Source organism: Myotis daubentonii, chromosome 8, assembly GCF_963259705.1.
Source record: "Myotis daubentonii chromosome 8, mMyoDau2.1, whole genome shotgun sequence".
Classification (NCBI taxonomy): domain Eukaryota; kingdom Metazoa; phylum Chordata; class Mammalia; order Chiroptera; family Vespertilionidae; genus Myotis; species Myotis daubentonii.
Genome location: NC_081847.1, coordinates 7,439,347 through 7,451,988, shown reverse-complemented (window position 1 = coordinate 7,451,988; position 12,642 = coordinate 7,439,347). Strand labels below are relative to the sequence as shown.

General features: G+C 53.3%; 1 protein-coding gene across 1 annotated transcript; it reads left to right on the top strand.

Moving 5' to 3' along the window:
• The first annotated feature begins 7,270 nt into the window (after positions 1–7,270).
• On the top strand, positions 7,271–9,533 carry LOC132240132 (pleckstrin homology domain-containing family G member 5-like). The gene is given in 4 exon segments (XM_059707490.1): positions 7,271–7,445; positions 7,448–7,958; positions 7,960–8,728; positions 8,730–9,533. Coding segments are annotated over 4 exon segments (2,259 nt in total).
• The last annotated feature ends 3,109 nt before the right edge of the window (positions 9,534–12,642 follow it).

The window sequence follows — 12,642 nt, the reverse complement described above, 5'->3', positions numbered from 1 at the left end:
CCCCAACCTCCAATGACCTTTACGAGGACTCAGTGAGACAGCAGGCACCGAATACCAACCAGAACCTCAGATGGAGTATGTGCTCGGCGAGCGCCTCTCATTACCGAGAGCCTTACTGCAGTTGCTGTGTTGAAGAGCTTCCATGTTCTAGGAGTCAGAGGGCAGACATTTATCAAGTGCTTGTAGGTACTAGGTTCTGTGCCAAGGGCTTGACATTGTTATCGTATTTCTCACAGCAAACCTATGAAACAGGGACTACTATTGTGTCAGAATACGTATGTCTGATAGCAGATCACAGGGCAGTCAATTAAAAGTGGATTGAACCATGAGGAAAGTGGCTTTTTCTACCCAAATCCCATGTCTACTAGTAGGCGGTCCCCATTGGGATCAGTGTCCCTGTGACCTCTTCAAGGACCCAGGCCCTTTCCATCTTCTTGCTCCCCAGCTGCTGCAGGCTAGCCTGTCCCCTCATGATCACAGACACTGCTGCAGCTCCCGGCGTCCTGCAGATGTGACAACATCCTTGTGGGCAGTGTGCACTCCTGTCCTGCTCTCTTCATTAGGGAGGGATGCCTTTTCCTTAAGCTGATGGCACAAAGGCCTGCAGGTGTCGCCTACCAGGACTGAGGCATAAGCCCTCCACTGAGCCCCATGGTTCCCTAGAAAGGAGCTAGCTGGAGGGTTCATCTTCCATGGTGGGAGTTGGGCTTTGCCAGCAAGGAGAACTGGGGGAGGGAGGCAGTCGATAGCATCTTCTAAAATGCTAACCCATCCTTTACAAGGAACAAATGAAGGCACAGAAGAAGGAAGAATATACCAACATCATAGGTGGCAGACCTGGAATGACTCCAGACCCACAGTCTGCCTCCCTACCATTTATTTTCCTGAATTTACCTTGTCTGGACAACATGCTAATGAGTTAACTGAGAAGGTCTGAATTGATGGTAGTGTTTCCTAACGAAACACACTTGCTCAATAGGAAAGCAGGCACTGGTGAATAAACCTGAGTCCTGGGACCCGGCAGGGATGCTAAATGGTAATGAAATAATTCAGTTCAAGAGGTTGTCCAGCCTCCAGCACCACCTCTACAGGCAGGATTAACAAAACAGTCCCAGAGCAGGTGTGCATGGTTTTAAAGGTCGTTAGAAGAAAACAGTGCATGGGATAGAGAAAATACTGCTTCATTTGCTGCTACCTCCACACAGGGACTATGGGACAACTCCCACTTATGCAACTTTTGGCTGACAAAATGTGAATGTAAGTGATAGGTGGCACTTCTGAGTGTAGCCACTGCCACTAAGTAATTCACCACATCCCTTCCTACGGCCACTGCCACCGCAACCGCAACCATGAGAACACAGATAGAGATGGAGCCTCGGTCAGCCTGGGCCTCTGAGTGACCATCAGAGCCTCCCATTGATGACATTATGTGTGTAGCATGAAGGAGAGATGAACCTTCGTTGTGCCCAGACATGGAGAGCTGGGGCTGTTTGTTACTGCAGCATAATTGAGCCTGACACCAAAGTCCTTTGTCTCAGAAGTGCCAAGGAAACGGGGGAGCAAGCCACAGGACAATGTGTGGGAAGAGTATGCAGGCAGAGAAAATGAATGGTGCAAAGACCCTGGGCAGGTGTATTTCAGCAACAGCAAGAAGGCCGAGTGGCTGGAGCAGCTCCCCCAGCAGGAGGGTATCAGGAGATGGAGTTAGAGGTGTTTGCTGGAGGGAAGAGGGAGACTTATAATGTCCTTGCAGGCCATTGTAAGGACAAGCACAATGATTATAAGTGTGTGGGGAGGGGATGGTCCCAAACCAACCAGCACATCTGTCCTCCCTCCCATTCCTGTGTCTAATACTGCCTTTAAAAAGTACCAAGGAGAAGGTGCAGCAAGGGTGCCCACCCCACCCTCCACACGGGCAAGGGGCTGAGCATCCTGTTCAACCCTCCCCCACCCCAGGGTGCTCCTCCTCCCTGGCTAGGGACCTTCCAGCTGGCCTCAAGTTTGGCTGCAGGTCTTCGTTTGTTTGGGCCTTGGAGAGACTTTGCAAGCTGCTCTTGTCGGTGTCTGTCTGTTTATGAAGATGACTCTTGCATGAGCCTCCCAGGACTGTTCTGCTGATGCAAGCATCTGTTCAGCTGAGTCTCTCTATTTATTTCTCCAGTAAACAACCAGGGAAGAGGCAGTGTTCTGCGGTATTTCCACAACTCCCACTGCCAGCGCCAAGATCTAATAGGATGCAGAGACGATGAGGGCAACATGAGGGCCCGATGGTCTGAGCAGAAGAGTGTCAGGCTCTGGAATCTCCAGGCAGAGGCTGTAACTTTGCTGCAGGCACCCATGGCACCCATAGTACCCATTTGCCCCACCAGCATCTGTTCCCTCTTTTGCTGCTCACAGCACCCTAGTGACCCCCTAATGAGCCCCAAAGGTCCATCCCTCCCTTTTCTCAGTCCAGGGAATTTCAAGGTAGGCCTGAAGCCCCCTGCTTCCAGCCCCCACCCTGCACCCACAGCCAGGAACAGGTCCATTGCTGAGCCCTGACCACTGAATTTCCTCTACTTCCTCTGGCCTTTACAATTGGCTCAGCAGCAGTCATATGATCCAAGGTGGACCAATGTGGGTCATCCCATGACTTTGAGGGGAACTTTTAGAAAAAGTGAGGTCTCCCTGTTCATATTGCTAAGATGGCAGGATGTGAGCTCACACTGTTGGTGATCATCTTAGCCACCATTGGAGGGAGCCTGCCTGAGAATAAAACAACACAAAAGAAAGCAACGTGGATGGATAGAAAGATACAGATTTCTGAAAGTAATAATTGAGCTCCTAGATCCAGCCAAGCCTGAAGTCCATGGATTTGGGAATCAAATAGTTTCTGTGGTTTCCTATCACTCACAATCAACAGGGTTCTAACGAATTCACATGCACACATCAGCAGATCAATAGGAGGAAGTGGGGTGTGGTGGCAGAATGAACACTGGGCAGGATGGAGAACGAGAGAAGGCAAGTGTGAGAGCAGAGGGCAAGAAGGTCTGAGAGTCACATGCTTATGATGGTTTTGTGTCCCTCTCCATAAATGCCAAGTCTTCCCCACAGCCTACATGGCCTGTAGGATCTGGTTCATTACCTCTTAGGCCTCATTTGCACTTTTTCCCTCTTTTATCCTCTGTTCTAGCCACATGGCCTCTGTATCAATAAATTATTCAATGTAGCAGTTAAGAATGGCACCTATTTATTAGCTCACAGTTCTGTAGGTTGGAAGTCCAGCGCAGCATGGCTGTATCTTAGGCTGGAATCAAGGTATTAGCCAGCTGTGCTTTTATCTGGAGCTGAGGGCTCTCTTCTGAGCTCATTTCTGTATTGGTTAGAATTCAGTTCCTTGTGGTTATACGACTGTAGTCCCCATTTCCTTGGTGGCTTTCAGCCCAACAGGTGGCAGGGGGATGGGGGGGAAGCATCTCTCAGCTCCTCCAGGCCACTTTGTCACATGGCTCCCTTTGTTATCTCTAACCAGCAATGGCACATCAAATATTTCTCATGATTACAACCAGAGAGAACTCCCTGATCTTAAAAGGCTTACCTAATTAGGTTAGGCACACCTGCCTCTTTTTTGCATCTTAAGGTTAACGGACTGGGGACTTGAATTACAAATTCAGAGTCCCTTTACAGAAGCACCTAGATTCATAACTGGGAATAACCAAAGAGTGAGGATTTGGGGGGTCAGCTTTAGAATTCTGCTCACCGCAGCTTCCTTGTTCCACAAACATTCCAATCAGGCTCCCCCTCAAAGCCTTGTACATGCTGTTCCCTCCTCCAAGAAAGCTCTGGCTGCAAGTGGCCTCTTGAATCACCCCCTTGCTTCATTTAGGTCTCCTTACAAATGCCCTGTCCTTGAGTAGCCTCCACTGACCATCCAACAGAAACATCGCCCCCATCGCTGTCCAGCCCCTTAACCTGCTTTATTTTTCTTCATAGTGTTTATGTGTGATTACAGATTAAATAAAGACTGTCTCCCCTGCTGGACTATAAGCCCCAGGGACAGGGACTTTATTTTGTTTGTAGAGCCTGGCATAGAGTAGATGTTCAATAAATATTTGTTGAATGAAAGGATGAACATGTTTCTTAAATTTCTTAATGGTCTTAAACAGTCACCCTGAGGTCTTTCTCATGTTTATCTGCCAGCCCCAGGCTCCATGGGAGGCAGAGTAAAGCTAAGACTGAGAGCTCACGCATGGAGCCAGATGGCCCAAGTTCATATCCAATGGGCCCACCCCTTTACCTCTCAAAGCCAGATTCTTCATCTGTAGCACAGGGAGAATATTAGGACTATCTCAAAGGGTGTCTGTTTGAACTAAATGAAATAATCCAGGTAAAGTGCCTGGCTCCCAAATCAGAACCATAAGATGACACCTTTTACACCCTCAGATAGGCAAAAAAGTAAAAAACACTGACATTATCAAGGGTTGACAAGGGTGGGTGTGACAGGGACTTTCTTGGGAGCACATATCACTGCAATCACTTTAGAGATTCCTTTGGCAAAGTCTAGCAAAGTGAAGATGTCCATGCCCTCTGTCCTACCGAGGAAACAAGTAAGGAATCTTCATCACAACACTGTTTGCAATTGGTCTACACACCTATCAATATATAATCCTTATATCAAAAGGGTATTACAACACAGACTCACAGATACAACCAGCAATAATACAGCATCAACTGACTGACTGCCATACACTTAAGGAAGCACTTTACAAAAATAATTTCACCTCATTTTTCTCCTCACCTTAGGGGGAAGAATGAAGGCTTGGCAATGTGCAAATTGCTTACTCGAGATCACACAACTGGGAAGTGGCAAAGTTCTGATTTGCACTCTGGGCAGAGGATAGGGAAGGGAGAGTGGGGGAGATGAAAGAGGAAAAAAGGAAAATGACAGGGCAGACAAAATGACATCATCAACACATCTTAAAGAGTATTGTCTCCTGCAAAACACTAAACACAGAGCTACCACACATGACCCAGATTCACTACCAAGTACATACTCAAGGAATATAAAAACAAATATCCACGAAAAAAATCAGTATATGTATGTTCACAGCAGCATTATTCATGAAAGTGGAAACAACCTAAGTATACATCAACTAATGAATGGATAAATAAAATGTGGTATATCCATACAGTAGACTATTACTTGACCATAAAAAGGAACTAAACATGGATACATATTACAATGTGGATGAACCTTGAAAACATGATGCTAAGTGAAAGAAGTCAGTCACAAAACGTCACATGTCATATGATTTCATTGGCATGAATTGTCCACAATAGGAAATTCTATAAAGACAGAAAGCAGATCAGTGGTTGAAGGGGGCTGTGGTAAAGAGAGGATGAGACGTGACTGCTAACAGGTACAAGGTTACTTCTTGGGGGACAAAAATGTTCTAAATTAAGATTGTGATAATGGTTGCACATCTTAGTGAATATAATAAAAACCATTGATTTGTATAATTTAAAAGGGTGAGTTTTGGGACATGTGCATTATATCTCGATAAAGCTGTTTTTATTTATTTTTAAATTTATTTTTTAAAAATATTTTTATTGATTCTAAGAGGAAGGGAGAGGGAAAGAGAGATAGAAACATCAATGATGAGAGAGAATCATTGATTGGCTGCCTCCTGCACATCCCCTACTGAGGATCAAACCCATAACCTGGGCATGTGCCCTGACCTGGAATCAAACCTGAGGCCCTTCAGTCAGCAGGCTGACACTCTATCCACTGAGCCAAACAGTCCAGGATATTTTTATTTTTTAATAATTCTTTATTGTTGAAAGTATTACATATGTCCCCTTTTCCCCCCATTGGCCCCATCCAGCCCGCCCCCACCCCTCGCCTGAGACCTTCACCACCCCTTTGTCTGTGTCCATGGGCCATACATATATGCATACAAGGACTTTGGCTTATAATATTCCACCCTCCTGCCCTTCCCCACCGAGATTCTGAACTCTGCTCCATGCTTCCATGTCTCTGGATCCACTCTGTTCATCAGTTTATTTTGTTACTTAGATTTCACATATGAGTGAGATCATGTGATACTTGTCTTTCTCTGACTGACTTATTTCACTCAGCATGATACTCTCCAGGTCCCTCCATATTGTCTCAAAGGGTAAGAGATTCTTCATTCTTACTGCTGCAGAGCATTCCATGGTGTAAATCAAGCATGTCAAACTCACGGGCCGTGGGTCACATGCAGCCCACAACCAGTATTTTTGCAGCCCAGCCAATGTAACAGTATGTAAAACATGGCTTAATAAAAATCTCATAACTTAAATTTTTACAATATCTGTTATACATCATCTAATCTAATAATAGACAAAAAGGATAATTGACTGTACCTTCGCTACGCCTCCCATTGGCTAATCAGCATGATATGCAAATTAACCACCAAGAAAGATGGTGGTTAATTTGCATGCGTAGGCTCCAAGCGGCGGAGCGAAGCCTAATGGCCCCCAGGCTCCCGGTGGAGCAGTGAAGCCTGATGGGAGCCCTGTGTGTTATGCACCCTGGGGGTGCAGAGGTCCCATCCTAGGCAGAGGCCAATGGCGCAACTTCCAACTCTGAGAAGCGGCCTGGGGGCTGGAAGGCGGCTCCTCTGACCACAGCGCTGGAGTCCCGCCGCTCCACCAGGAGAGGAGCAGAGAAAGGCCGGAGCCTCCCTCAAGGTGACCCGAAACCCCCACCCACACCAGGCAGGCCGCTGGGCCTGTGCGCGGAGGACTCACCTCCAAGCCCAGCCGGTGGCCCTGCTGCAGCCATGGCACTCCTGGGTGCAGGCCCCAGCAGGACACGGGGTGGCGGCAGGCGCGCCATGAGTCCTGGGCTCCTTGCCTGCCTTCCACGGCTTCCTCCTGCTTCAGGGCCTCACCATCAGCTGCCTCCTCCTCCCCAGTGCCCAGAGCAGCGGACCCCACCGAGGGCACTCCCCGCTGGCCGAGGGGGTGAATGAAGTGGCGGGGACTCCCGGGTGAAGGGTCGCCCTGAGGAGGAGTCCTGACACCTCCACGCCCCGCTCCTGGAGCGCTGCCCAGGCCCTGAGCACAGCGTGGAGCCGCGCAGGCCTGGAGGGCACGGGTGGGGGCATGGTGCAGTGGGACTTGCTGGGGAGCCGCCCGCCTTCCGGGGCCTCCTCCTGCTTCAGGGCCTTGCCCTCCGCAGCCTCCTCCTCCCCAGCACCCAGAGCAGTGGACCCACCGAGGGCGCTCCCCGCTGGCCAGGGGGTGAATGGAGCTGCAGGGACTCCCGGATGAAGGGTCGCCCTGGGGAGAGTCCCAACACCTCCACGCCCCGCTCCTGTTCAGCAACATCCCCGAGATGGCGCGCCTGCACCCCGGGCTGTGGGGCAGCGTGATGGCGCCGATGGTGGAGAAGGAGCGGCGCACGCGGGGGCTGCTGCAGCCCGGGACCTCCTCAAAGGCTTCAAGATGTTCGGCTCCCTCTTCAAGCCCTACATCCGGTACTGCATGGAGGAGGGCTGCATGGAGTACATGCGCAGCCTGCTGCGCGACAACGACCCCTTCCGGGCCTACGTGACGTGCCAGCGGCTGAAGCTGAGAGACATGCTCGCCAAGCCCCACCGGCGGCTCACCAAGTACCCGCTGCTGCTCAAGTCGGTGCTGAGGAAGACAGATGAGCCATGTGCCAAGGAGGCCGTCATCACCATGATCAGCTCCGTGGAGCGCTTCATCCACCACGTGAACGCGTACATGCGGCACCGACAGGAGCGGCAGCAGCTGGCAGCCGTGGTGAGCCGCATCGACTCCTACAAGGTGGTGGAGGGTAGCAAGCTCCTGAAGGGATTACTGCACCGGGACCTGACCGCGCCCATCCCTGGTGCCTCCCTGGAGGGGACACATCAGCTGCTGTTGGAGGGCAGCCTGAGGATGAAGGAGGGAAAGGACAGCAAGATGGATGTACTGCTTCCTCTTCACGGACCTGCTCTCAGTGACCGAGGCAGTGAAGAAGGCTGAGGGTACCCGGGTCATCAGGCCACCGCTGCTGGTGGATGAGATCACGTGCCGGGAGCCGCGGGACCCTGGCTCCTTCCTCCTCATCTACCTGAACGAGTTCCACAGCGCCATGGGGGCCTACACGATCCAGGCCAGCGGGCAGGCTCTGTGCCGGGGCTGGGTGGACTCCATCTACAATGCCCAGAACCAGTTGCAGCAGCTGCATGCGCAGGAGCATGCGGGCAGCCAGAAGCACCTGCAGGGCCTGGAGGAGGAGGAGGAGCAGGAGGATGAGGAGGAAGATGAGGAGGAAGAGGAGGGTCGGGAGAGGAGCACTTCCGCCGCCAGCTCCACCACCATCCTGCACAAAAGCAGCAACAGCCTGGACTCCCAGCACTGCGCCTCGGTCGACTCCACGGAGACCCTGGCTGTGGTGGTGCTGGAGCCCAGGGAGAAGCTCTCCTCTCCCAAGTTTGAGGGCGGCCCCTTCAGCACCCAGTCGGATGAGATGTCCCTCGGTACCACCGCCTCATCTGTCACACCGACCAGCGAATTGCTGGCCCTGGGCCCCGGGGACGGCCGCTCCTGCTCCATGGACTCCGCCAACAGCACCCTCTCCCCCACCTCCTTGCAAGACTTTGCGACCCCAGCCCCTGTGGTGGAGCCAGCGCCTGGGCCCCTAGATTTACCACAGGCCCCTTCACCCCCGCCCTCACCCCGCCTCCGCCGCCACAACCCCTGTCCAGCTGCTGCCCCGCCTGCCCCACCTGCTCAAGTCCAAATCTGAGGCCAGCCTCCTGCAGCTGCTGGCAGGGGCCGCCACCCAGGGGGCGCCCCCAGCCCCCAGCCGCAGCCTGTCGGAACTCTGCTTGGCTGCCACAGCCACCGGCACTAGGACTCGGGGCTCCCCTCACGAAGCTGGGCCCCGCTGGAATTGCGGGGGCGCACCAAGCCCTGGCAGTGGCTCCCAGCCATCAGAGATGGAGGGCAGGACCACCTGCCTGGCTGGGGAGCCCGAAGGGCCCTCCAGGAGGAGCAGAGAGCTGCCCTCAGGGACCTCCCCCAGGGTCCGGCCTGAGCCGCCCCCCGGGATCTCTGCCCAGCACAGGAAGCTGATGCTGGCCCAGCTCTACCGCTTCAGGACCACCCTGCTGCTTAACTCCCAGGCCCTGAGCACAGCGTGGAGCCGCGCAGGCCTGGAGGGTGCGGGCGGGCGCACGTGCACCTGGTGCAGCATGATTTGCTGGGGAGCCACCCGCTTTCCCGGGTGGGCCTCAGGCCGGGCGCCCAAAGCAGAAGGGCCACCAGGCCCTGAAGGCTGCCCTGAAAGCCACACAAAGACAACCTGCTGCTGGAGGGCAGGCATGCGGTGCTCCGGGAAGATGCCGGAGGTAGCGAAGGAAGGTCATGGAAGGGAACAATTGCAAGTGGAGATCCCAAAGGTTCTGAAAGCAGAGGACCAGCTCCTTGCAGACCTGAACTCCGTGTGGGCCTTTTTCTCGGCCTGTGGAAGCGGTGCGAGACACAGGAGGAGGTGATGGACCGGGGCTGCGCCCAAGGAAGACTTGGGGGTAGCAACGTGTGAACAGGGCCAGGCGGAGCAGGCAGGCCTGTGTGGAGCCCGCTGGAGCGCAGCCAGACCCCAAGGCGACCACCAAGCCAGGCCCCAAGGAGAAGCGAGCAGATGCCACTCCACTCGCTGGAGAAGACCATTGAGCAGAAAACTAAAGAAACTGATTTTACATCATTTCCCAGGTGGAGAACAGTTGGCATGTAAGCCCCTGACCAGTGCCCAGCCTCTCCTGTCTGTCTATCTCACTCTTAGGTACCATGTTCTTTGTTCTCTCTTAACTGCAACTCATTTTTAAACTAGATTGCTTTTAAAAGAAGACTAAATAAAGTTTCCCTTAAGTTATTTAGGCAGTGCTGGGGCTTCTGGGGGCCGGATTAGAGACACAAACACGCAGGGGAGCCCGGCACCCAGCAGCCCCAAGCCCTGCTGAGGCGGTGCTGGGGCTGCTGGGGGCTTGATCGGAGACACAAACCAGCAGGCCTGGCACCCAGCAGCCCCAAGCCCTGCCATCACGGTGCCAGGGCTGCTGGGAGGATCAGAGACACAAACCCGCAGGCCAGGCACATAGCAGCCCCAGCATAGCAGACCCAAACCCCGCCATCACGGTGCTGGGGATGTTAGGGGCAGAATCAGAAACATAAATCTGCAGGCTTGGCACCCAGCAGCCCCAAGGCCCACCACCTCGGCGCTGGGGCTGCTGGGACCCTGTTCGAAGACACAGATCCGCAGCCCCAAGCCCCGCCATCAAGGTGCTGGGGCTGCTGGGGGTATCAGAGACACAAACCCGCAGGCCCGGCACCCAGCAGACCCAAGGCCTTTGCAGCAGCACTAAGGAGCAGCAAGCCGAGCGGTAGGAAGCAGCAAGCAGGTGGGCGGTAAGGAGGGAGGGGTCCCGGCCTGCGAGAGGGCACAGGCTGGGCTAAGAGACCACCCCACCCATCCCTGGTGCACAAATTTTGTGCACCAGGCCTCTAGTCCAATCTAATAAAAGAGAAACATGCAAATTGACCATACTTCCACTACACCCACCAGCCACACCCACCAGCCCATCAGGAGTGAATATGCAAATCAACCCAACTAAGATGGTGGTTAATTTGCATACTAGCACCAGTGGCCTGGGTCTGGAAACGTCATAGGGCACCCAGGTCACTCCGAGGTAGGCCCCATGTGGGCCCTGAGCAGCCTAGGAAGGGCCTGAGCCTGCAATCAGAGCAGCGGGTGCCCCTGCCCAGGCCTAAGGCTCGGCCAGAGGCTTAAAGCCTGGGCAGGGGCGGAGCCTGGGATTGGAGCAGGCTGGGGGTCCCCTGCCCAGGCCTAATGCCCTGGCCAGAGGCCTGAGGCCTGGGCAGGCTATCAGAGCAGGCTGGGGGTCCCCTGGCCCGGTCTAACACCCCTCTGTCCGGTGTAGGGGCGGAGCCTGTGATCAGAGCAGGCTGGGGGTCCTCTTCCCAGGCCTAACACCCTAGCCAGAGGCCTTAGGCCTGGGTAGGCAATCAGAGCGGGCTGGGGGTCCCCTGCCCAGGCCTAATGCCCCAGCCTAGGCCTGAGGTCTGGGCAGGGGTGGAGCCGGCAATCACATGGGGCTGGGGGTCCCTGGCCCAAGCCTAATGCCCCGGCCAGAGGCCTGAGGTCTGGGCAGGGGCGAAGTCGGCGATTGGAGCAGGCTGGGGGTCCCCTGCCCCGGCCTAATGTACCCCTGGCCTGGGCAGGGGTGGAGCCTGCGATCAGAGAGGGCTGGCGGTCCCCTGCCCAGGCCTAATGCCCCAGCTAGAGGCCTGAGGCCTGGGAAGGGGCGAAGCCGGCCATCAGAGCGGGCTGGGGGTCCCCTGCCCAGGCATAACACCCGGCCAGAGGCCTGAGTCCTGGGCAGGGGCCGAGCTGGGGATCAGTGTGAACTACAGAGGAAACACCTTTTCTGACCATTCATTGGCTAAGCTCCCTATATGCCACTGGTAATATTCTTAGTAACTTGGGTAATAAGAATCCAAGAAGGTGATCTAGGTTTTTCTACCACACTCCTGGAGAGAAAAACGAAGGTCCGCTGCTGGAGGGCTAAGAAACGTCATATCCTGCCCTAGCCGGTTTGGCTCAGTAAATAATGCCTTGGCCTGCTGACTGCAGGGTCTGGGTTCAATTCTGACCAAGGGCATGTACCTAGGTTGCAGGCTCCTTGCTGGCTGGGGCCCAGGTCAGGGCTCATGCAGGAGGCAACCAATCAAAGTGTTCCTCTAACTTTGATGTTTCTGTCTTTCCCTTTCTCTTCCACATTCTCTAAAAATCAATGGAAACATATCCTCAGATGAGGATAAAAAATAAATGAAGAAATGTCATATCTATGAAAGACACATCTTGAAAATGCATAAAGAAAGTTGTCATTTTTTCATGGTGAAGGGACTGGAGTCCGTGTTGATGAAAACACCTTGGTGGCTGCAGTGACTGGCAGTGGCTGCAGCAGCGGGGTGATGGGGGTGGAGCCTTCCCCTGATCAGCCCGGTGGCCTCCCACAAAGGGAGGCCAGACTGTGGCTTAGGCCCGCTTCCCAAGGGGAGCAGGGAGTAGGACATCCCCTGAGGGCTCCCAGTATGTGAGAGGGGGCAGGCTGGGCTGAGGGACCAACACCCCCCAGTGCATGAATTTCGTGCACTGGGCCCCTAGTTATTAATAATGAACTATAACATTTGCTAATGACTGGTAAGTTAATGTTCAGGAAAAATGTTAATTTTTATTAAAATGTTATTTTGTTAATGATTACTCATTTATTTCAGCCCCTTGTATTCAGCATGTCTCTATCGAAATAAACCTACGTTTCTATGAAAATTGAAGCTTTTGTTTTTTTGCAGCCCACATAAACTTAAACCTTGTTTATTTGGCCTGTGTTAGCCTTTGAGTTTGACATGCTTGGTGTAAATGTGCCACAGCTTTTTTATCCACTCATCTACTGATGGGCACTTGAGCTGTTTACAGATCTTAGCTATTGTAAATTGTGCTGCTATGAACATAGGGGTGCATACATTCTTTCTGAGTGGTGTTTCAGGGTTCTTAGGATATATTCCTAGAAGTGGGATCACTGGGTC